The sequence below is a fragment of the Pleurodeles waltl genome, chromosome 6 (genome assembly GCF_031143425.1).
Source record: "Pleurodeles waltl isolate 20211129_DDA chromosome 6, aPleWal1.hap1.20221129, whole genome shotgun sequence".
NCBI lineage: Eukaryota > Metazoa > Chordata > Amphibia > Caudata > Salamandridae > Pleurodeles > Pleurodeles waltl.
Genome location: NC_090445.1, coordinates 364,706,770 through 364,732,098, shown reverse-complemented (window position 1 = coordinate 364,732,098; position 25,329 = coordinate 364,706,770). Strand labels below are relative to the sequence as shown.

The 25,329-nt window shown below is 44.3% G+C and overlaps 1 protein-coding gene across 1 annotated transcript in view; it reads right to left on the bottom strand.

The window, feature by feature from the left end:
• RPGRIP1 (RPGR interacting protein 1) overlaps positions 1-25,329 on the bottom strand; it is a 224,866-nt gene that overhangs the window by 39,562 nt on the left and 159,975 nt on the right. Inside the window, exons 20-22 of the mRNA XM_069242083.1 lie at positions 22,104-22,352; positions 18,192-18,254; positions 5,130-5,253 (exon numbers count right to left, since the gene is read on the bottom strand). Of these exons, the coding sequence (XP_069098184.1) occupies positions 5,130-5,253; positions 18,192-18,254; positions 22,104-22,352 (436 nt within the window). The remainder of the gene's footprint in view (positions 1-5,129; positions 5,254-18,191; positions 18,255-22,103; positions 22,353-25,329) is intronic.

Below are 25,329 nucleotides of genomic sequence, written 5' to 3'. Positions count from 1 at the left end.
GCTCTTGGGAAGAGGCGTCTTCTGTTCATGCCCCTCTTCTGATTCGTCACTTTCACTGCTTGTTTCCGCACAAACCTGGACCTTTGGGGGAGGCCTACTGTCGCGCGCGGAGCGAGCCAAACATTCGGCTCGGGCCCCCAGCCTGTGTCGCGCAATGAAGGAACGAGGCCCCATGCCCAATTTGGGGCCTCGTTCCTTCATTGCGCGACACGCTTTCAGGCAGGTCTAACCCTCCCCCACTCACCTGCTATTGTTGTCTGCTTCTTTTCTTTCCTTCTCATTTTTGCCTCCCTCTATGGTTTTCCTTCTTCCCATATTGCCCCTCTCTTCCCAGCATGCTTTAGTTCCCTACTCTCTATGGCTCCTTGTCCATTACTTTCTATGTATTTTTCCCTATCTAAAATGGTGTCCTTGCACTTCCTGTTGGTCGCTTCCTGTTTTTTGGGTATTTAAGGGCTCTGATTATTTCCCTCCTTGCACTGCAACACTTTCTGTTTGGATGGTGTCTCCGTTCCTGCTTCCTTGTGTCAGATACTGGTTCACGTCTGTTCCAGTATTTTTCCTGTTCTTTTTTGATCTTGTATTTACTTATTAATTTTGCTCCTGTTTCAGGAAATTTTCCTTTTTTTGAGGTTTTTTCCCCTTTTAGGGGTTTTCTCCCTCTGGCACTACTTCTGAAGGACACGGCCTGCCCTTGGCGTTCCTATCGCCTGCAGCACCGTGGCTACCAGAAAGAGTCGCCCCTACCTGGGCCAAGGCTGAACATTCAGGAACAAGACCCTCGCCACTCGTTCTGCGGACTCCAGGTTAAAGCAGCGCGTAAGTCGTGACAAGTTACTGGCCTGGAAAGTGAAGAAAGATCAGGCTCGGGCAATATAGATGAGCTGGTGGATAGACATACAGGGGCTAGATTGATATCCCAGAGGATGTAAGGGAGGCCTTCCTAAAGTTTTTTGCTTCTTTATATAAGGAGGATGGGGAAGTGGGGGTTAATGTTGTTGAGAATTGGTTAGATATGGATGTTCTCCCCCGTCTCACACAGGACAAGCAGGCATTTTTAAGCAGACCTATCTCGGAGGGAGAAATATGGGAAACACTTAAAAAGATTAGTAAGGGGAAGGCAGCGGGACCAGATGGTATTCCGGTGGAGTTCTATCAGATTTTAGGGGATTCTATAATCCCCTCGATGGCCCAATTGTTTTCAGAGATTTTTGAGAAGGGCATGTTCCCACCAGCTTCATGGCGGGAAGCTAACTATTTCTCTTATTTTAAAACCAAGCAAATCCCCGGTAAGGTGTGAATCATATAGACCAATATCTTTGCTGAATACGGATTACAAAATTTATGCTAAGGCGTTAGCAAATAGATTGAGTGGGGTAATTGGTAAATTAATCCATCCAAATCAGAAAGGTTTTATACGCAATAGGTTTATGCACGAGCAAACATTCAACTTAATCGGTGCCATTGACTTAGCTACTACGTATCAGGATCCATTGGCAATTATAGCATTGGATGTTATGAAAGCATTTGATAGGGTCAATTGGAAGTACTTAAACTTGGTTCTAGAACGGAACAATTTGGGCAGCAAATTTTGTCGAGCAATTCGTTTGATTTATCAGGCTCCAGAGGCGAGGGTTTTGGTGAATGGACTGCTTACAGACTCATTTAAGATCACTAGAGGTACAAGACAGGGCTGTCCTCTTTCCCCTTTACTGTTTGATCTGTACTTGGAGCCCTTTGCAAGAAGAATTAGGCAAGACCCAAAAATCCCCTCTTTTGGTAGCAAAGGGTGGGTAAAGAAGGTTGCCTTATTTGTTGATGATCTTTTAGTTTACACCTCAAATTTATCCGACTCTTATCCGGCATTAGTGAGTTTGACAGAAGGTTTTGGGAGGGTTTCGGGCTATCATATTAACCCGGATAAGACAGAAATATTGGTATGGAACTTGGAGGCCGATAACTGGTGTACGACAAAATCTATGAGGTATTTAGGCCTATTAATAGATCAGGAAGTTGAGCGAATTGCAGAAGTCAATGTCAGGTCTGTAGTAACAGAATTTGGTAAGTTAATGTTAAGATGGACACACTTACTTCTTACATTGATTGGGAGGGTAAACTTGGTTAAGATGATGATCCTGCCTAAGTTGAACTTTCTTTTGAACTCTTTTCCACTATTAATGGATGGTAAACTCCTGAGCAGGATTCAACAAAAGGTCAACTCGTTTAATTGGGCACAAAAATAGGATTGCATGGAAGAAATTGTGAAGGAGAAAGGGCATTTCATCTCAGGAATGTTAGAATGCTATTCTCCAACCCAGACTGTTCAGCAGTTGGACAAATGTTCCATCGTATGGTAACAACAGTAAAGGGTGCAGCAACACATTTTTTGTATACATTTGGTGACCCCAAGTTCTTTAAGAAAGTGAGGCTGAAGATTTTGCAAGATGCAGCTAAAGTATGGTATAATGTACGGAGAATGGCAAGAATTGAGTATCTTACTTTTTGGGCTCCGGTTTGGGATTCTCCGGGGACACCTGAATGTCTTATGGATGTGCTAGCGTTACCTCTTAAGAGAGCAGGGTTTCAATATTGGGGGGACTTAGTCGGTAATGGTCTGTTACTTGCTTGGGAAGATTTTATAGAACAGACTTATGGGAATTTGTCTAGACTGAAGTATATACAATTGAGGAATTGGTCCCAGAAGCTTTCAGCAAGGTTGGGGGCCGAAAACCAGTTTGTGGACAATATAATAAATAATCAGACGAGTGCAAGGAAGGTTTCTAGCTGGTATTGGGCTTTGGTGGAGATGCAGAATGGGGATTTTAAGTTGCCATACTGTCTTTGGGGGGAGGATATGCCTGCGGATCATATTCAAATTTGGTGGGGTAACGCCATGTGTATGGTATAGAAGGAAATTAAGTTAGCATCCCTATTAAGAAATCACCTCTTTACTGTCCATAGGGCTTTTTGTTACTCCAGCGAAGCTCTCGAAGATGAGAGGAGGTGACTTGGTCAACCGTGCAAAATGTGGTCTATCGAAAGCCTCAGATATTCATATGTTTTGGGACTGCCCATTGGTACAAGGTTATTGGGTTAAAGTATGTAAAGTTATTACGAAGGTAGTGGAACAGCAGATTTTGCAGAGTCTTCCCTTGGTAATTTTTAGTGTACCAAAAGAAGGTGAGGTCAGGGGTAGGGTTAAGAAGAGATTAATATGTTATGCAATAATTTTGGCTAGGAGGGAAATATATTGTAAATGGGTATCCTCTGTCCCCCCCTTCATACAGGGATTGGTTTGAAGCACTTAATGGGATCTCGAGGAGGGAAGTAATATCTAAAGATTCAAATAGGTTAGGCAAGGTGGAGGTATGGTCACAACTATGGGACAATGATGTATGATATGGTTTGTTAAAACTGTATTATTAATCCAAGTTTTGTCCGATGATTAAGGTCAGGCCAATACAACTCTCAAATGGCCTGGTTTTGAGATCAGTGAGAGAGACACTGGCCCCCACCCTGGCGTTATGTATCTCCATATATGAAAGTGACCATCTGCTTGGTTGAATGATATGGAGTTGATTTAATTGGTGGTGTATGAGGACAAAAAAATAAAAATAAGGATTCCTCATAACATTTGAAATTGCCCCAAAACAAGCTGAGAAACCTTATTTTCAATTTTACCTCCCAACATTTCTTGTGCTTGCTCTAAAAAGAAAGATTACTCCTGGGCTCCCATGCATTGCCCTCTAAGCCGCAAAATTTCCAAATGATACCTCTCAGTGATCTTGGGGGCATATTTATACTTTCTTTGCACTGAATTAGCGTATTTTCTTTTTACGCTAATTCAGCGCAAACTTAACTCCATATTTATATTTTGACACTAGACCCGTCTAGCCTCACAATATTGGAGTTAAAGTCATCTTTTGGATGCGTGAAACCACCTTGCGTCAATGAGATGCAAGGTAGGGATTCCCGTCCAAAAAATGACTCAAAGCCCCTAGCACCTTATTTATCCTCGTGTGCAAAAATGGTGCACAGGAGGGAGGCGGCCCTAAATAATGGCGTTGAGCCAGCTCAGCGCCATCATTTAATGCCTGGGTCAGGGCAGGCGTTAGGGGACCTGTGGAGCCATTTCCATAGTCAAACACCATGGAAAGAGCCCACAGGTGCCCACCCCAAGCCCCAGGAACACACCCACCCACACCAGAGGGACACCAGAGGATGGGGGGACTCCATCCCAGGTAAGTAGGGTAAGTAGAGGTAAGTATTTTTGAAAACTTTTTAAAGTGCCATTAGGGGCCCTGAAAGGGGCCCCCCTACTTGGCACTGGGTGCAATGGCCATGCCCAGGGACCCTTGTTCCCTGTGCTGGCCATAGGATTGATGGGCATGACTCCTGTCTTTCAGAAGACTGGAGTCATGTGGTATGGATGGTTTTGCATCAGGAAATTACGCTAGGCTGGTTAAAGGCATTTTTTTGCCTCTAACCAACCTAGCATAATTTTTTGGTGCAAAACCCCCTGCCCCCATACCACCACCCCCACCGGCTAACATCGTTTTCCCCGATGTTAGCCCAGCTTTTGCACCGGCTTGTGGGATTCCATAAATTTGGCGCCCAACTGGTGCTTTGGAATGACGTAAGCCGGCGCTATACTTTTTGATGCAAAACTGCAAGTCATGCAACAAATGCAGATATTTTTTCATGGATTCCAAGAGTATACCCCCAGCCATGAAAAACTGAGAAGGGGGAAATATGGTATAAAAAATACAAGCGTTCGGTTCACGTTGAAAACAGTCAGCATATCATTTCTCAGGTCCATTCAACAGGGCATTCTGCTAGCTAGCTGTGTCGGATTTCACAACGTCTGTGTATCTGGCTTCAATACATAGGGCCTGATTACAACTTTGGCAGATGGGATAACTCCGTCCCAAATGTGACGGATATCCTGGCCGCCAAATTACGAGTTCCATAGGATATAATGAACTCCTAATTCGGCAGGTGGGATATTCATCACATTTGGGACGGAGTAATCCCCTCGGCCGAAGTCGTAATAAAGCCCATACTCTTCTGCTATGACACATCTACAAATGACGGTTACATTGCACCCAGACAATCGGTCTCTCACTCACCCGCTTCCTCAGGCCCAAAGCTTTGTCCCACCACTGAAAGTTCTCCCCGTAGCTCCTCCCCCTGCAGTACCACCATTTGCTCGTGCTGTTTTCTGGCTTCCAGTCGGGGATGCACCGCAATCACCTCAAAATGGAGAGAACAAGAGACAAGATGAGGTCTTTAGAACAAAATACAAGAAGAGTTGATGTGAAACTGGGTGCAGACTAATAATTACACATGCCCTCTCAGACTTGACAAAAGTTGAACAAAGTACTGGTGAACACGCCTTTATTACTCTTATGCAAATTAACTTGTAGAAAATCATGGCTGATGAAACAAGGCTGCTAAAACAAACATGGCATATTTTTTCTCAAAACTGCTTTGCCTGGTTGCCAATTTTATTTTGCCAATTTTATTTTTTGCGGAATTTATTTTTCGGCACCTTCAAATGGAAAACCCAATCCACCCGTTTTCACTCGACATTTCTGCATGTGTTAGGCTCCCTCGCCCCACAACCCGCCTCCCCCCACCCCGTGAGGTTGCTACCTTTATCATAAAATATAATGGCTATTTGATCATGTTTTGAAGTTCTAGAAAGTCGATGTGTTCGTATTTGAACTTTTGTAAAATGTTTTTTTTAATAAGGCAATGCTACCTCTTTTTAATTTAAGAGCTGTTTAATAATTTAGAGTGACTTTTTTCTTCGTTTTGCAGTTTCAAGTTTATATTGGAAAGGAGAAAACATACTGACGTTTGCTGATTTAGCCATTTTTTGGGGCCTTAACGCAAAAATAATTGCATGCCATTGAAGTACTGGCCATGTGGCAGCCCTAATTCTCCATTACTGCACTCCCATTTCAAGTTCCCCTTCGGAACAAGCCTGCTTCACTCTACGGCCAGTAAATGGCACTATTCCTTTTCTTCATTGGTTTTTAAAAACAATTGAGCTTCCCCCTTCTTTTGCCCATGTTTGCCCCTTTCTTCATAACCAACTGTCACTACTCGTCTCCCATCATTTCGGCATGAAGCCAGGCCTTTCATTGGTTCCTTGGACGCTGCTTCTCTCAGCTTCACTCGCTAGTACAAAACCAAGAAAGACTATTGCCACTTTATCAGTTAAACAACCCTCTCGCATGGACCTGGTCTTTTTTGTTATTGTTCTAATAGTTCGAGTTGTTTAACGTCTTTCAATTAAACTATACTTAGATTTAACTAGTGAAAATGGGTAAATGCTGTTGAGCTCCTGACTGATGTATTTTTTACATGTCCACCATGCCATGAAAACTGACCATCCATCAGAATCTAGTATGCTGATGTCGGCTTTTTGTCTGTTTATTTCCATCAAGATTAGTATTCTTATGGGTTCTATTATGAACAACCAAATTACATTTTCTGATTGTTCTGGAATGCTGGCTACCAATTTGCCTGAACCCAACAATGACCCTTGCCCCTATTTTCTAATACGTGCAAAATATCCTTACAAATACAGATACCAACGTTATTTCGCACAATAATGGGTAGCTTTTTTTACAGTTCTCACTGCGCCGAAAAGATTATTCATTTTGAAGCAAAAGTCTTAACATCCGTGAAAAAGATGCATTTTGGGGGGAGTCAAAGAGTACTTCAGTCAATCAAAACTCTTGATCAAAGAAAATCCAAAGTTAAATTATGAGACAATGGCTACTCAAAGAGATCCTCTAGTAATAAGAGAACATTTTCTAGTAATAAGAGAACATTTTCTAGTAATAAGAGAACATTTGGTCAAAGTAAAACTGGCGATAAAGTAAAACACCTTGGCTACAAACTACCAAGATAAAGAGAATCTGAACCTGTAACTACCAAGAAAAAGAGAATAACTATTTAAAGAGCAAGTACAACATTTTACAGAGCAAATCCTTTGGGGAAAAACCGGGACAAGACAAAGGAGAATACAAAGGTTAAGACAAAGCAAACCACTAGACAAAGACAATGCCTGTGGAAAGAGAACGATGAGACAAAGTCACGGAAAACACCTGTGGAGACACCTCAAAAGACACACATCAATAGAATATCTTTTACAATGTAATAACCAGCACAGACAGCTATAAGTGAGAGAGACTTCATATAAAAAAGTAATGTCCATGCAATGCCCAAGAAAAAGTCAAAGCAAATCCTTAATCACACAAAAGTCAAAGAAAATCCCTAGCCTAAAATATGTCTGAGTTTTTGGTTTTGCTTAGGAGCAAAATGGTGAGCATTGGTATAATATGATCAAGATGAGTGGACACGCCTGGAACTTTGAAAGGGACTACATATCCCGGACTGCTTTGTGGCCCCAGGAGGCGGCCATCTTACCAGCACGTGCATCCACTTGATCAGACCAACGAGCGCTATATAGCGCGTGGGGGCACTTTGCGGCGCTAGACGCGCCTGGTGCTTTGAAAGGGACTACATATGTCAGACTGCTTTGTGGCCCCAGGAGGCGGCCATCTTACCAGCACCTGCATCCACTTGATCAGACCTACGAGGGCTAATAGCGCGCAGGCTGTGCCCGGGCAAAGCCCGGGCCAAGGGCGGGCCCATCCACGCCCATCGTAGCCTGGAGGAGGCTGGGCTGAGCCACTCCCCTAACATTTTTGCTAAGCAGGCACCATTGACTCCTGCCACTACTGTACCTTCTTGTAGGTGTATCATTGAACTAACTTTTTTATAGAACACTTATCCATCAATTATAGTTCAATGGGCAAAAGGAAAGCAATAGAGGGTGGGGCAGGGGCGGTGTTAAAAACTAAGCAGAAGAGACATAAATAAGCATGTAGCCAATAACTGTGTTATGGACAGAATTGACAACCTTCTTGACGAATGTGAAGGAATCTTAACTTCCTCCCCGGACAGCACATTGCTGACATATTTGTAAAATGCGGCCAACAGGCTATAGCCTCCACAGGGCTCCCCCATTATCAGCGGATAAGCCTCTAACTGATCCCAGCGACCCTATTCAGTGTATCAACCGCTTTACCCCTTTAATAAATATCTCAGACTCACAGGACGACCCTGACCCATGCATCAGGGTGGGTGGGTTAGTAGATGTAGATGTAAATGAGCACTCAGGCCAGTCAACTGCACAGCATATGTTATTCTAAAGATTTAAAGAGGGAGGTGTCAGAACTTAAGTCTATGGTTAATTCCCTAATTGCAATGGTCAAGCAGCTAATTTCTCCAGACACAACCACTTCCATAAATCATTACCACAATCCAATGCCAAACCATTCAGGTACCATGACGAAATTGCCCACAACGCTAGCAAATAGTTATGCTGACCAATCTCTAGCTGATGCTAAGATCAAGGAATCCGATCAGCCCCCACCACCCAATAGCTAGGTGCAGGGAAGGCATTTGATGCCTGCTATCAAACTATAAAAACCACAAGCAATACTGTCCCAAAATACACAGCACAACCCATCACTGACCAACTCCAATCTACAAGGACTGTTTTAATGGTCAATGTTCCCAAATTACACCCACTGGCTCAAAGAGAAGGGGGAGATTCTATTAGAAATAAGGCAATTCATTTGATTCGCCACGTAAGAGGCTGTTACTCTAATACGTGAGGATATAATTGATGCAGTAAGAAGGCCCGACGAAGGCACACACTTTGACATTCTACAGTTGACATTTAGGTATAGGAGTATGGTGGACAAACTAGTGGCCCTGGATGCAAAGACAAGTGCTCCAGGGCAATCCTGTATCCAGTTCAAATATCCTAGTCCACCTGTATAATGTAGGGCTCGTCCCATCCACTGGCCAACAGGTAATCCATCTGATCTTAGCAAGAATGATTGACTTAAAGCATCATCTAAAATACATGTTGAACTTCCCCCTGACTTACATGAAACAACTGTCTCTGGTTTGGCTGTAGCCTCCAATATTGCCTCCACAAGCACTTACGTTTCTTTTCCTTACAGATCCCACCAGACCACCCGTGATCCATTGCATAGCCGTGATAACATTGTACATTCGTTCCCCCGTGAATCTCACTTATTACAGATAGCAAAGCATGAGAATACCGCACCTAGGAATAAGTCAGGTCCCCCAGATGGTTATCATTACTCGATACAGGATTCGCTGGACAATAGTGATGACGACCCCTCTCCTCTCCTCCCGAACAACCTCACCTGTTAAACCACCCTTTGGTGACCATACTTTCAAATATGTCAGTGGACAGGGCTGGCCATTTAACCATTGGGGTACGACTTGTCTCGTGGAATGTGGCAGGTCTGAGATCTATCCTCCCCTCCCATCCTTCATCCCCTTTATTGAGGAACACGACATTTGTCTTCTTCAAGAGACATGGTCGACCGACCCACTCTTTCGAACTGGCTATTCCAACGTTTATATTCCTGCTCTGCCCAGTACCAGGGGCAGGCCCTCTGGGGGCCTAGCCATTTGGACTAGAACATCACTAAACTGCAGTATATCACAGCTATCTATTGATTCTCCCGACCTGCTAGGTCTTCGCCTATCATTTGGGGCTGATGCAGTTGTGATTATTTTTAACATCTATACCAGAGGGGTTGGGGGGGGGGTTGGGTTTCCAAAACCTTCTGCATTCTGGAGGCATTTTTTCAAAACTGTCCCCGGCATTACAAAATTATTGTGGCAGGTGAATTTAACGTCACATTGGAACCTCTTGACTGGGACGATCTTGGGTCCACCTACGAGGAGGATCAGGTATGGTCTATCCCTGCCCTGGATATCCTGCCCATTAAAAGGTGGTCACAAGTTGCTGTGCAAGTAAAATGATTGACTATGGAATTTGGACTTAGGGCACTCAATGGCAGGACCAAATCAGACATAAAGGGTTGTCACACGTATAACAAAGTTAACCACACCAGTAGAATTTATTATTGTCTAGTCAACATAAGATTATGGCCTTTAGTCATTGACATGATGGTTATTGAGAGATCTGAAAGTGACCATAATCCTCTCTCAGTCCACTTGTCAGCTTAGAGCAACCACCTACCCATGATCAACACCTCAGTTATAGCACCAAAGGGAATCAGTCGGGTTAATGACAAACGCCACTTAAAGTGGAATCAGGTTCTGGCTCGACCTACACTCATCGACACTGCTAACAACACTTTAAGGACCACATTGACGGGCTTAGAGGAGAGCTCCGCAATCCCCAGTGAGGAAATAAGCTTAACTCACACATCATGTTTCAAGGGTATTGCAGCCCTCTTCTTGGCTGACATAGCCTCTGATAGTAAGAGGCTCAAGGGTAGGCATCGCTGGTTTAACAAAGAGTGCCGCTCCTCAAGCAAGCATTTAATCCAAGCTATCAAATCTAAGGATGTAAATGCAATTAGCTCAGCCAGAAAGTTTTACAAATCAGCTATCGACAAAGCTAAACGTGAACAAGACATCAAGTGGTGGGCTGCACTTAGTGACGCTGCACAAGAGAGGAATTGCAGCACATTTTGGTCCTTGGCAGCGTGCGGCCCTGCAAACAGCGAATTGAATATTACAACTAAGATTTCACAAAAGGATCGGGTAGGCCACTTTATTGGGTTGTATTCTTACAACCATGATAGTTCTACTTCTCTACATAAGGACACTTGCCCAAATATTACCCTAACACCCACCCCTCCAGTGTTGCAACTATTTTCCCAAGCGGACATAGCATACTCTTTAGGCTCTATAAAGCGTGGTAGGGCACCTGGTATGGATGGTGTTCCAGCAGACCTATTTTTAACCGATATAGCAATCTGGTCAAGATATATCACCATCATAGTGAATGCAATAGCATCTGGGATGCCAATAGACTGTGTGCAAAAAGTGTTCTGTCATTGCCTTCTGGGCAAGATTCAAGACTGGATGATGGAACACAACATCCTTAGTCCCCTCCAGGCAGGATTTCGCAAAAAAATATTTAACATTGAGCAAGCCCTTAGGTTTCTGCTCTTATACTGGAAAACCATTTTTATTGGTAAAGGGAACCTGTATGTTGCTTTTGTGGACTTGAACTCCGCATTCGATTTAGTACCCCGTAACAAGCTGTGGGAAGTTCTTTCCCTAATGGGAATCCCGGAGCACATTCTTGTATTACCAACTCGGTTCCATGAGGGTAACTATGCATGTGTCAGGTGGAACGATAGGGGGCAGCTAAATGACAGAATTCAGGTGTCAAGGGGTGTGCGGCAAGGGTGTGTCCTTGCCCCCACTCTGTTCTCCCTGTACATAAATGATATTGTCCCCTCTTTACTCAGACTGGAGGCTGACGCACCATCGTTAGGCACACAGAAAATTCTACTCCTACACTTTGCAGACGATACACTTCTGATATCCAAGACCCCAAGTGGATTACGCAAACTCCTCGTGTGTTTTGAAGAATTTTGCTGCACACGGGTACTTGAAATCAACGCCCCTAAAATGAAATTGATGACACAATCCACATAGATCATTTAGAGGAAAGTTCACTCTCGAGGGAACGCCACTTGAAAAGGTTGTCACTTTTAGTTACCTGGGCATTGTAGAAGAGTACCATCTTGCCTGGCATGTTACCCCCATTTTTACATGCATGTAAGTTTGTTTTTGTCTGTCTCACTGGAATCCTGCTAGCCAGGACCCCAGTGCTCATAGTTTGTGGCCTGACTGTGTGTACCTGTGTAGTGACTAACTGTGTCACTGAGGCTCTGCTAACCAGAACCCCAGTCCTTATGCTCTCTCTGCCTTTAAAATTGTCACTATAGGCTAGTGACCATTTTTACCAATTCTAATTGGCACACTGGAACACCCTTATTCCCTAGTATATGGTACCTAGGTACCCAGGGTATTGGGGTTCCAGGAGATCCCTATGGGCTGCAGCATTTCTTTTGCCATCCATAGGGAGATCAGACAAACCTTACACAGGACTGCCACTGCAGCCTGAGTGAAATAACGCATACGTTATTTCACAGCCATTTTTCACCGCACTTAAGTAACTTATAAGTCACCTATATGTCTAGCCTTCACTTGCTGAAGGTTAGGTGCAAAGTTACTAAGTGTGTGAGCACCCTTGCACTAGCAAAGGTGCCCCCACATAGTTCAGGGCCATTTCCAGGAATTTGTGAGTGCGGGGACACCATTACACACGTGCACTACATATAGGTCAATACCTATATGTAGCTTCAAAATGGTAACTCTGAATATGGCCATGTAACATGTCTAAGATCATGGAATAGTCCCCCGTGCCAAATCTGGTATTGGGGTGCCAATCCCATGCATCCCCAGGGCTCCACTATGGACCCTGGGTACTGCCAAACCAGCTCTCTGGGGTTTTCTCTGCAGCTACCGCTGCTGCCAACCCACAGACAGGGTTCTGCCCTCCTGAGGTCTGGGCAGCCCAGTCCCAGGAAGGCAGAACAAAGAATTTCCTCTGAGAGAGGGTGTTACACCCTCTCCCTTTGGAAATATGTGTTAAGGGCTGGGGAGGAGTAGCCTCCCCCAGCCTCTGGAAAGGCTTTGAAGGGCACCGAAGGTGCCCTCCTTGCATAAGCCAGTCTACACCGGTTCAGGGAACCCCCAGCGCCTGCTCTGGTGTGAAACTGGACAAAGGAAAGGGGAGTGACCACTCCCCTGTCCATCACCACCCAAGGGGTGGAGCCCAGAGCTCCTCCAGTGTGTCCCAGACCTCTGCCATCTTGGATCCAGAGGTGTGAGGGCACTCTGGAGGCCTCTGAGTGGCCAGTGCCAGCAGGTGTCGTCAGATACCCCTCCTGATAGGTGCTTACCTGACTAGGTAGCCAATCCTCCCCTGAGGGCTAGTTAGGGTCTCTCCTGTGAGCTTTTCTTCAGATAACGACTTGCAAGAATTCACCAGATTTCTTCTGCACCTCTCTCTTCAACTTCTGCCAAGGATCGACCGCTGACTGCTCCAGGACGCCTGCAAAACCAACAAAGTAGCAAGAAGACTACCAGTGACATTGTAGCGCCTAATCCTGCCGGCTTTCTCAACTGTTTCCTGGTGGTGCATGCTTTGGGGGCTGCCTGCCTTCATCCTGCACTGGAAGCCACGACGAAATCTCCCGTTGTTTGACGGAATCTTCCCCCTGCTCCAGCAGGCACCAAACTTCAGCATCATCGGTACTCTGGGACCCCTCTCATCCTGATGAGCGTGGCCCCTGGAACACAGGTGGTTGACTCAAGTGACCCAGACTGTCCAGTGTTTCAACTGTCCAAATTTGGAGGAGATAAGTCCTTGCCTCCCCTCTCCAGGCAGTAATCCTGTGCACTGCATAAACTGCAGCTGCTAGGGCTCCTGTGCACATTTCCAAGGACTCCTTCGTGAACAGCTACGCCCAGGTCCCGAGCACTCCATCCTGCATTGCTCAACTCCCTGAGTTGACCTCCGGCTTCGTTGGACCCTCTTTTGTAGGGTTGAGAAGACCGCCATGCTCAGTCTTCTTGAACCCATGTTTAAGGACTTCTGTGGGTGCTACCTTCTTGTGCATGGGCTCTCTACGTTACTGAGGGCCCCCTCTGTCTCCTCTCCCAAGTGGCGATATCCTGGTCCTTCCTGGGCCCAGGCAGCACCCTTTTTCTTCAAATGCAACCTTTGCAGCTAGCAAGGCTTGTTTGCAGTATTTTGCCAAAGAAACAACTCTGCATTCTCCAGCACTCCGTAGGACATCTTCTGCACAAAGGAGAAGTTCCTAGCACCTTTCGTTGTTGCAGAATCTTCAGCTTCTTCCATCTGGAGGCAGCCATTTTGCACCTTCATCCGGGGTTTAGTGGGCTCCTGCCCCCCTGCACACTTTCGCGACTCTTGGGCTTAGTCCCCTTCCTTTGGAGGTCCTCAGGTCAAGGAATCCATCTTCAGTGCTTTGCAGTCTGTTGTGGTCTTTGCAAATTCCTCTATCACGACTTTAGTGTGTTTCTTGGGAAATAGTAGTACTTTACTCCTACTTTCCAGGGTCTTGGGGTGGGGTATCGTGGACACCCTTAGTGTTTTCTTACACTCCCAGCGACCCTCTACACACTTCACTAGCCTAGGGGTCCATTCGTGGATCGCATTCCACTTTCATAATATATGGTTTGTGTTGCTCCTAGGCCTGTTGCATCCTATTGTATTCTATAGTGTTTGCACTATTTTCTGACTGTTTTACTTACCTGATTTTGGTTTGTGTGTATATTTTGTGTATTTTACTTACCTCCTAAGGGAGTATATCCTCTGAGGTATTTTTGGCACATTGTCACTAAAATAAAGTACCTTTATTTTTAGTAACCCTGAGTATTGTGTTTCTTATGATATAGTACCTATTTGATATAAGTGGTATAGTAGGAGCTTTGCATGTCTCCTAGTGCAGCCTAAGCTGCTCTGCTATAGCTACCTCTATCAGCCTAAGCTGCTAGAACACTACTAATCTACTAATGAGGGATAACTGGGCCTGGCACAAGGTGTAAGTACCAACAGGTACCCACTATCAGCCAGGCCAGCCTCCTGCAGACATAATGTTAACTGAAAAAATGTCTTGGAAATCACATATTGCAAAGCAAGCACTGAAGTTAAAGCAAACAACGGGGGTCTTAATAAAGGACCTTAACCTCTCACATACTAAACCAAAACGCCCGCAATCCAGATATATGAAACCAAGGCAGTAAGTTCAGCCCTCTACGGGGCTGAACTTTGGGGCTATGCCAAAGCCCAAGAAATAAAGGCTTCTAAAAATAATTTCTTAAGAAATTTAGTGTCCCTCCCATCAAGTACTCCACTGTTTCCCCTTTTTAAAGACCTAGACATGAAACGCATTGACCACAAAGCCCGCTTACGCCCCCTCTTGTAATGGCGGCATCTTTGGACCACCCAGAGCTTGCCTCCTTTACTATAGCCCTGCACGTCAAGGATTAGGGATGTACCCCCTTCCTCTCAGGGAGGAGGCACAAAGAGGGTGTAGCCACCCTCCAGGACAGTAGCCATTGGCTACTGCCCTCCTGACCTAAACACACCCCTAAATTTAATATTTAGGGGCACCCCAGAACCCAGGAAATCAGATTCCTGCAACCTACAACAAGAAGAAGGACTGCTGACCTGAAAGCCCTGCAGAGACGACAGAGACGACAACTGACTTGGCCCCAGCCCTACCGTCCTGTCTCCAGACTCGAAGAACCTGCACAGTGACGCATCCGACAGGGACCAGCGACCTCTGAAGCCTCAGAAGAATGCCCTGAACCCGAATAATCAAAAAACTCCAGAGAATAGCGGCACTGTTCAAAAACAGCAACAACTTTGCAACTTTCTTGCAACTTTCAAAGACTTCACTCTTCCCGCCGGAAGCGTGAGACTTTACACTCTGCACCCGACGCCCCCGACTCGAGCTCCAGAGAACCAACACTGCAGGGAGGACTCCCGGGCGACTACGACCTCGTGAGTAACCTGAGACGACCCCCCTGAACCCCCACAGCGACACATGCAGGGAGGATCCAGAGGCTCCCCCTGACCACAACTGCCTGGAACAAAGAACCTAATGCCTGGACCAAGCACTGCACCCGCACCCCCAGGACCATAAGGAACCGAACGCCAGTGCAGGAGTGACCATCAGGCGACCCTCTGCCTAGTCCAGTCGGTGGCTGGCCCGAGAAGCCCCCCGTGCCCTGCCTGCACCGCTAGAGTGACCCCCGGGTCCCTCCATTGATTCCTATTGAAAACCCGACGCCTGCTAAGCACACTGCTCCCGGCTGCCCCTGTGCCGCTGAGGGTATGTTTGTGTGCCTACTTATGTCCCCCCCAGTGCTCTACAAAACCCCCCTGGTCTGCCCTCCGAAGACGCAGCTACTTACCTGTTGGCAGACTGGAACTGGAGCACCCCTGTTCTCCATAGGCGCCTATGTGTTTTGGGCCCTCCTTTCACCTCTGCACCTGACCGGCTCTGTGTTGCTGGTGCGGTGACTTTGGGGTTGCCTTGAACCCCCAACAGTGGGTTGCCTATGCCCAGGAACTTGAACTTGTAAAGGCCTTACTTACCTGAAAAACTAACCAATACTTACCTCCCCAGGAACTGTTGATTTTCTAACTGTGTCCACTTTTAAAATAGCTTATTGCCATTTTAACTAAAACTGTGTATGTTACTGCTCTAATTCAAAGTTCCTTACTTACCTGTGTGGAGTACCTTGCATTTTATGTATTTACTTCAAATATTGAATCTTGTGGTTATAAAATAAATTAAGAAAATATTTTTTTCAATATAAAAACTATTGGCCTGGAGTTAAGTCTTTGAGTGTGTGTTCCTCATTTATTGCCTCTGTGAGTACAACAAATGCTTGACACTACCCTCTGATAAGCCTACTGCTCGACCACACTACAACAAAATAGAGCATTAGAATTATCTAATTTTGCCACTATCTTACCTCTAAGGGAAACCCTTGGACTCTGTGCACGCTATCTCTCACTTTGAGATAGTATATACAGAGCCAACTTCCTACATTTGATTTTAGAGTACATGATTTATTTTACTCATTGGTGGCATAATAATCTTCACTTCTCTCAAAAATAAACATGAAGTTAAACACAAAAACAAAAGAAAAAGGAAAACACTCACCAAAATATATTCACAACAATATAAATGTAACAACTAGAATCTTGCTTCAATCTTCCAAATGGTCTGAACAATGTGGCTGCGATTCTTATTTATTATGCAGTCCACAAAGGAGGTAGTCTTTTCAAATGGTATCACATGGAGCACAATCCTGTCCTCTAGGTCTTGGGTATGTGTTCAAAATTGTTATTTTAGTGTATTCAAGATTGAATGACTCCTCCAAAAGGAAATGTTGATGCGTTTTGGCCCTTGATAGTCTGGGCCTCCTCAGGACGTTTGGAAGAAGGAAGTACCTGATAATGTATACTTTGTAAAAATTATCGGTGCTGACAAAATTATGCATTTTAAGATTAAAACTAAGTATGGGTGCCTTAGGGTGTAGCCCATGCAGAGTCGAAAATAACAAGTTAAAATATTTTATCACGTGACCCACACTGAGAGAGAGAGTGGTACCAGTCCACCACACATCCTCCCTAGTCAATAGTCAATAAACACAAAAGGTATAGTGGAGGAGAAAGCAATAATTTGAGGTTATAACCTGTTTAGTTACAGCAAACCAGTTCCAAATTCTGGTATGGGTGTGAACGTTTGGTTGTAAGTCAAGGAGAAGATTTTTCTTTATGGAAGAGGTGTTCTCATACACTTAGGCTCATATTTATACTTTTTTAGCGCTGCATTTGCTTTTTGACGCAAAACTGCGCTAACTTACAAAATACAATTGTATTTTGCATGTTTGCAGCGCTTTTGCGTAAAAAAATGACTCAAATGAGGTGCTAAAAAAGTATAAATATGGGCCTTAGTCGTGTCATGCTTCATTATTGATCACCTCCCCCCACCCTAGTATGGCAGTACCACCAGGGTGGACTCGACCTCTTGGTAAACCTGCACCAAAGAGATTTCTTATATTTAAAAAACTACTGGACAAAGGGTGGGATTCAGATGAGTTAAAAATAACTCCAAGACTACCGGTATATTTTACCTTTAATAGTAGTGTACGTGGGTATGATTAAAAGAAAGAGAAGACGGTAATTATGAGAGTGATGACTCAAGCCATCGTAAAGGAGCCATCATGTTTCTGCCCTCACTATGAGCCTAAACTGGTCTGAGGCATTCCTCAGGGCTATGGATCCCTAATTGGAGAGGTGTAATAACACCATACCTTAATTATTGAACAAACATAAACACTCAAGTCCTGAGTGAGAATTAACCTAAACGGCACCTGTTCGGGAAAAGATAAAATAATTTTTTTATGAGAGTAGCAAGATCAACTTCTTCTAAATTTTCTTCAATTTCACATTCAAACGTGAGCATGCAGAGTGCCAATCACTGTAAATCACTGCAAGCACCAGTGTCATAGTTGTGCTAAAAACCCTGCGTTCTAAAGTGCTAAATCTCATTTTCTAAACTAATGCAGGTTTTTGTTTACTTCCAGTTCACAAGCCTGCTATAAAAATCCAAATTTGGGTCACAAGTAAGGGCTCACATTAGTACAAAATGAATAGCCCTTATTATAAATGTGAAATCCCTTACCCTAAACTTTAGGGGTAGAGGCTTCTGGTCTAGGGCTAGGTCGATGTCCTTTGTAGTCACACACTAAGGAGAAAAAGGCAGAAACACATATACACAGAAGAGAATTACATATTTCACTTGTCACGTTGAAACCATCACTTGTAAGGTGCCAAGCCCAATGGGAAAACCACAGTGTAAGAGAGGATACAGATTCACATAATAGTGTCTCACAGTTAGGGGAACTAACAAATTGCTAACATACTTGTTCAGTCTAGTTCCTTCTGTGGCACCGGGGATGTTAGCTAGGGATGCCTGCATCTTGTTTACCAAACAGCTATGCCCTGGTAATTATCTGACACGGAAGAGAGTACGCTATGGTACCCCATACCGGAAATCCAGATCATAGAAGAACTCTGCCTGTTAACGTTGTAGTTGTGCAAAAAAACCTCAAATTGCACTGGCAAAGATAAACAAGTAAGCCCTCACATCTTATTATCAACAGCCTTATGTGCCACTGGGTCACTACTAAATTATGAAAACGTATTTGGTGGTGTTGGGGGCGGGGGCGACCTAAGTCTCCATCTGCAAGAACCATGAAGAACCACTGCTGGCTGGGAAGAGATGAACTCAGGAAAACCTGTACAAATTACTCACGTACTCAAAAGGTATATCATGTATCTCCACCTATTTGTGTCTGCTGCCAGCCGCTTGTACAATGATGGTGCAGCGGAAACAGTAAGTTCAAGGCCCCCGTGGTGTCAGAGGATAAATGTTGGAGACGTCCTGACCTGGCACTTCAGGCGTGTCTCTCCAGGCGCATTGGAGAAGAGGATCATGGGAAATGTTGTCTCCTCCATTGATGAAGGAGGCAAAGATTAATTACTAATACATTAGTTATGTTAAGCATATCATCCCCAGGGTTGCCCAGGACCGTGCGGTCCACCATGCCTATCTTCTAGAGGAAGATATGTCTTGACAGGGAAGATATGTGTAGATTAGAGACTTAAAACACTGGAAGGAGGAACAGTAAAAAATGTTTTTTTCTTGGTAACTGAGATATTCATTGAGAATAAACCAAGGGAAGCCCGGCTGACTCACTTTTAATACTGTTTTGTTTTTTATTCATGACGTACTGGGGCTGAAGGTCTCAATAAACCAGTGTCAACAGGTGCTGGTGTGTCATTAAAGTGTATTAATACAGTAAGGTAGAGACCTGTAAGGAGGCCACAGACAATCAAGCAACCCAACAGGAGGGGATAGAGCATATTTCTGGAAGGACCTCACGCCTTTGTACTGGAAATATTCCAGTACTGTAGCCACCTAAGGTGGCATTTAACAAAGGTTGCATGCTTGTACTTGTGGTCGCAGCTACAACAACCTGCCTGTGCGCTATTTGTTTTAAAAAGAAAAAGGCTTTACCTCTGTATTGAAAACCAGGGGACCTCATCATTGAGACAATTTCTATCAGTATGAAGCCTCCACACCCACCTTTGTTCAAACCATAATAGTGGTTGAGTCATGCCCTGCCATGTTTGTGTGAATTTTTCAGCTACGTACCATTCAATATCATCAGCACTGTGGTTCTTAGTAATAAAATGATTGGTAAGCCTTGTTGAGTCCCGTTTGCATCGGATTGTGCTCCCATGTTCACATATGCATGTCCCTACAGGTCTTGTGATCATTCCAATGTGTCTCAGATTGTAAGGGAGCTTAATAATGTAAATCACATTTTTGATACTGCATTTAGATAAGGTCCTCAATTCCCATGGGGTCTTGAGTTCAAGATCAAAGCATTTTGTCTTTTTTGTAACACTACAGTTCCCACATGGGTAGAGGCCCACTGGAGGCAGAAGATTCCTTAGGGTTTTTTGGCTGTTAGGATTTTTCCTTTCCTGTGGGCATGTGTGCACTAGCAAATCCCTAATACTGTTGGCCTTTTTGAAGGAGTGCATGGGTTGTTCGAAAGGAAGGCCTCTTGTTACCAGGATTCTCCATTTATTCTTGATGATCTTCTGCAATTGGCTAGATAGAGGACTGAAAGTGGAGACACAGATAAGTTTAAACACTGTGGGTTTTTTAAAAGCCTCGAGTAGTTGTCCTTTATTGTTGTTCAGAGCTCTTTTTTTGGCTTGCCTACCAGATTAGGATAATAGTTTTTCACTGCTAATTTATTTGAGAGTTTTTTGCATGTAGGGTATATTCCTTTACATTGACACAATTTCATCTTAGCAAGAAGTTGAGTCCTCTCTGGTGGTACTGCCCTACTAGGGTGGGGAGAGGTGGACAATGATGAAGCATGACATGACTAAGTGTGTGAGATCACCTCTTCCATAAAGAAAAATCTTCTCTTTGACCTACAACCAAGCGTTACATACCAGAATTTGAAACTAGTTGGCTGTAACTAAAGAGGTAATAACCTCAAAATATGTATTTCTTCACCACACTTTTTGTGTTTATTAACATATTTTAGCACTACATACTCCACTGTTTGTATTGTGAGGGGCCAAGCTATCATGCGAGCCCAGCTACCCTGACAGAATTCACTCAAAAATGGAGTGTTATTAGTAGATTCGCATGGAAGTGCCTAAGATTTATTACAGAAGTAATACAGAAGTATTGCATGCTCATTAATGCTCAAAACCCTCGTGCAGATTAGTCGGCCCCCAGACCAAGTCTATTGACACCTTCCACAGGCCACAACAGTGAAGCAAGACATTTTTCCCAAAACTAGTCAATTCATGTACCTGAGCTCCAAGGAAGCAACTGAACACCATTTTGTTGGATCTTTTGCTTACAATGCCATAATAGGGTCCTCAGTTTTTTCAAAGAACTGATTCTACATGTTCACATAATGGGAAATCAACCATCTGCAACAGTACTTTAGATGTCTTTTGCACCATAAATGAGCCATACTGCCACCCCACCACGTTTGTGGTTCACTCACACCCTTTAGTCTCAGGGAAAAGCTGGTGGAGCTTCAGCAGGCTAAGCTGCCACTGGGCCGACACATCATAGTGATAATGGCCATTCGCAATTTATGGCAGGGTGACCAATAGCCACCGTAAACAAGGAGAGAAAACTTTCAGTATATTATGTTTTCAGAAAATAAAAACATCTTTACCACCCAGGCATGTTAACCATCACACTTGTTTAGCAAAGCTCAATGGCTTTCGTGTAGCTGATGCTGAAAGCACAGACATGCCGATTACCTGGTGGGGATGTCTAAATATGGTGTGTGGTCCTCGCTAGAGAAGTGGAGACCATGGCTTCATTGCTATATGTTCATTAGAAAACATAGAGGGCACTGTTACCTATCGATTTCGACTTTCAACTATTACTATATTGAAGGTTGTGGATCCTTTGTATTAGTGGGGGATCTTAGGTCCTAAGTCATTTCATAAGGCATAAGTCTTTTCTCTACTGCTCTTGAACATGGATAATGCACTCTACACTGCATCACTGGCCTCTATATTGTCGTCAGTTTGGGTCCCATGCTGGGCATCTGAAAAAGGCACATCTGTTTTCTCAGTGTTCAATTGATGGTGAATAGAGTCAAACTCGAATGAAGAGATGAGCCGGGGGTGTAAACTGAGGTATTCAAGTATCACTTTTTCATCAATATGTTTCACCTGTTAAATCCTTATTTTGTTCTGTCTATATACTTGCCTAGTTATGAAATTTGCAGATGAATACTTAAAAGCCACCAATGACTTCACACAGTTATAGGGGTGGGAATATCGAACTACACTGATAAATTAGGTTTCTGACTGCAGAGGAAATATGATGATCTTTTGTCAATAAGAGACCTCTAGCTCTGATGAACATGGGAAATGCCACCACTCCTGAACACACCGAAGTGGAAGTCCCACCCAGTTTAAATACCTGCAGATTCCCTCACTCATCCCACTGGATTCTGGATCCCTCAGTACTCACCTCTTTTGTGACCCCCTTAGCAGATCTTCCAACTGAGTAATGCTGATGCTTGGCATGAGGTGTGGCCGCATGGGCACTAGATTGCTGGGCCAGCACACTGACACCAGCAGGAGCATCCAATCTCCTGGGCACCCTCATTGTTTCCTCCTCTGCCTCCCTGACAGTGTCCACTTTCATTTTCTTTCTGTGACTCTTCACCTGTGGGCTCGCAGAAGGCTCTCCAGGTGTGGCAATTGTCCTGCTCTGTTTCTGGAAAAGGAGAAGACTACATTACTACCTTTGATTGGCTTTGCTTAGTAAAACAAATAGAGAAACACTTGTCATAAATTCCCCCAGCCCACACAGACAGCCTGAATAAATCAGTGAACATAATATGACAGTACTCCAGGTGCCCTGGCTCACCATTTGCTACTTCTTTCACTTACATGTAAGATGGCTGCACATTCTTAGTGCAAATTCCAGTGCTGATAGAAATGCCCCAGGATTCATTTGCACAGATCTTTCAGCCCTTCATGGGAACTCAACCAATAGTGCTGCATGAGAGTTTGATTAACAGTCCTTCATGGGAGCTCGATCTAACAATACTATGGGAGCTTGACTTAACAATCCTGCATGGGAGCTTGACCTAACAGTCCTTGGTTGGAACTTGAACTAACAGTCCTGCATGGGTTGCTCAGGAGTGCCACGTAAAAAGTTGTTATTGGGATAATGAACTAAGAGTTCTGCACAGGCGTTCTACCTTATAGTATTTCATAGAAGCTGCACCTAAAAGTCCTGCAAAGGTGTGGGAGTGTGGCGTAACAGTAGTGCATGGGAGCTAGAACTAGCAGTTCTGCATGGGAGCTTGACCTAGCAGTCCTGCATGGGAACATCAGCTCCAGGTCACTTCTCCTAGCCCCAGCTGCCCTTGTCACAGTGTGGTTCCTCATTGTTTATCTGTTTCTGTCTTAAGTTTCTTAAGTGCTTAGCCATCCCTTTTTATCTCCTTCCTGACACCAGTTCATTTTCGGCTCCAAGGCTAGCAGAGCCTGGCCCTCTTTCTCTGCCTATTCTTTGACCTCTTGTGCATGCTCCTCAAAGATTAGGGAATGTTTTTCATGCCTCCAGACCAGTTTGGCTATGAAAATGTGTCTCATAGTGTTCCTGGTTTTCTAGTTTGCAACCACTCATCAGTACAGTATGAGGCATTAGCATTCTGTGAAATCAATATTTAATAAGGACCTGCACGCCATTAGTCTCCAAAATTAACAGAGTCACCCCCTCTAGATCTTCATTTTCCCTAGACCTAGATGCAAATGATAAGTTCCTTCAAAAATTTCCTCTCCAGACCTGATCTTTCATGGTCTTTCCTGTCTGCCTCCTCAATACTCCCACCAGTCCTTGCTCCAGTGTGGAACTTCACTGCTGTTCCAGCGTTGACACCAACCATGGTATAACTCAAAATTATCCCGTTCCAGAGTGAGAAGAGCTTTGTTTGGCTTACCCTTAACTAAAAGCCTATTCTGATGAGTCTCTTTGCTCTGCACCTATAGATCCAGCTCTGGAGTGACTGCAAACGTACTTACTCCCAGACCTTCTAGACCCTAGGATCTTCTCTGAGCTCCTTTCTCCTTCCCTGATCTACTCCTCCCTCACCTCTGCCAGCCTTGTTCTTGTGCATCTTTTTACTGATGCTTCACTGCTGGTCCCAGATTAATCCAGATATTTTGTTCAGGGACAGATAGAGATCAGACCTTCTGCTCTGCCTCTTTTTCCCCCTTAACTCCTACTACAATGGCACTTCTCACCACAGCTCCATAATGTTTAAACAAATCGAAAATTAGATCTGGATCTTATTTTCGAAACAGAAAATAAATGAACTTGTTATACATTTGTGGGTCCAATAGTCTGCCTTTAGGCTCTAATTATACTCACTTCTAACCTTATTGTTTCAAAAAACTCTTTTCTGGACTCCCAGTAGTGAAATTATTGCTCTTTTTACAGCCTCAAATTCACTTCTGCCTCCGGAACCTCAAGTTCCAGGACTTTTGCTTTGCTTATGCTCCAGTAACCTGATTGTTGTTACTTCTGCTATTGCTTGTCAGGTCTAGTACACAAATCCCTGGTTCCACTGTTGAGATTCTAGGGTCTACTATATGTTAGCTTTAGTAGCACCTGTTGTAGATGGTCGATTTTGGTTCCATACTCTATTCTTTCTCCTCTCTAGGATCCCCAAACAGTAGAAGATATGCTTTTGGCCAAGCCATTACTCGTCATAGGCCCTGCCACACCTACCTCACAATTTTTCTGTTTCAATCGCACATTCCTCATACCCTATCTCATGTATGCCCCTTCTACCAATGCACAATTGTTTGTAAGCTGTAGTGCTTACAGTTGCAGAACCTCTTCTCTGGCTCTGGTCACCACAACTCACCTCTAATGCTCTTGACTTTGAGCCCTCTACTTTGCTCCAGACCATACTTGGGTAGAATTCTAACCTCCAGAATATCTGCTTTGATGCCAATGCTTCATTTATTTTCAGTTCTAATAATAAAACCCACAATGGTGTGAGGTTCTCTTTCTCCTCAGTTCTACAGCTTCAGCTGACAAATTCACTGATTTCAAGATCTCGATCCTTTTGGTAATTCATGAACCCTAGCAGTGGAGCCTCTGCTGCAGCTAAACTTCCTACATAGTCAAAGCTCAAGTACACATTCTGGAGTCTCTGCTCTGACTCCAGACTGGATCAGTGCTCAGTTCCTGCACCTCTAGTACCAGAATATCTACTCAGACTTTTGTTTCTGATTCTGTCTAGCTCTAGAGCTTTTACTCCTTCTGATTTTACTTTTTCTTAGACCTACCTCTCTTCAGTCTGGAATATGTCCTCTAGCTCTAACACCCTTTGCTCTGGAATATGCATTCCTGCTTCAGGATGTATTTCTGAGCTCTAGTACCTGCATCCCAGGAACCTAATCCTTAGCTACATTCTCCCTTTTTACAACCCTAGCTCTTGAACATCTGCTCAGACTCCAGTGTTATTCCTAGCTAGCTTTCATCCTCCATCTACAGAACATCTAGTGTAGTTTCACAGCCCACAATGACCATGTTTACAGTTCTTGCCTTAAGCACCCCGGCTTTTCGTGGAGCCCCATCTGGCGGTACTAGGATAGACACCTCTTCTTGGATGAGCTACCAGCCCCAACAAGCAGTGTAGGGGACTAGTTCTCAGCCAGGCTTCTACACTCAC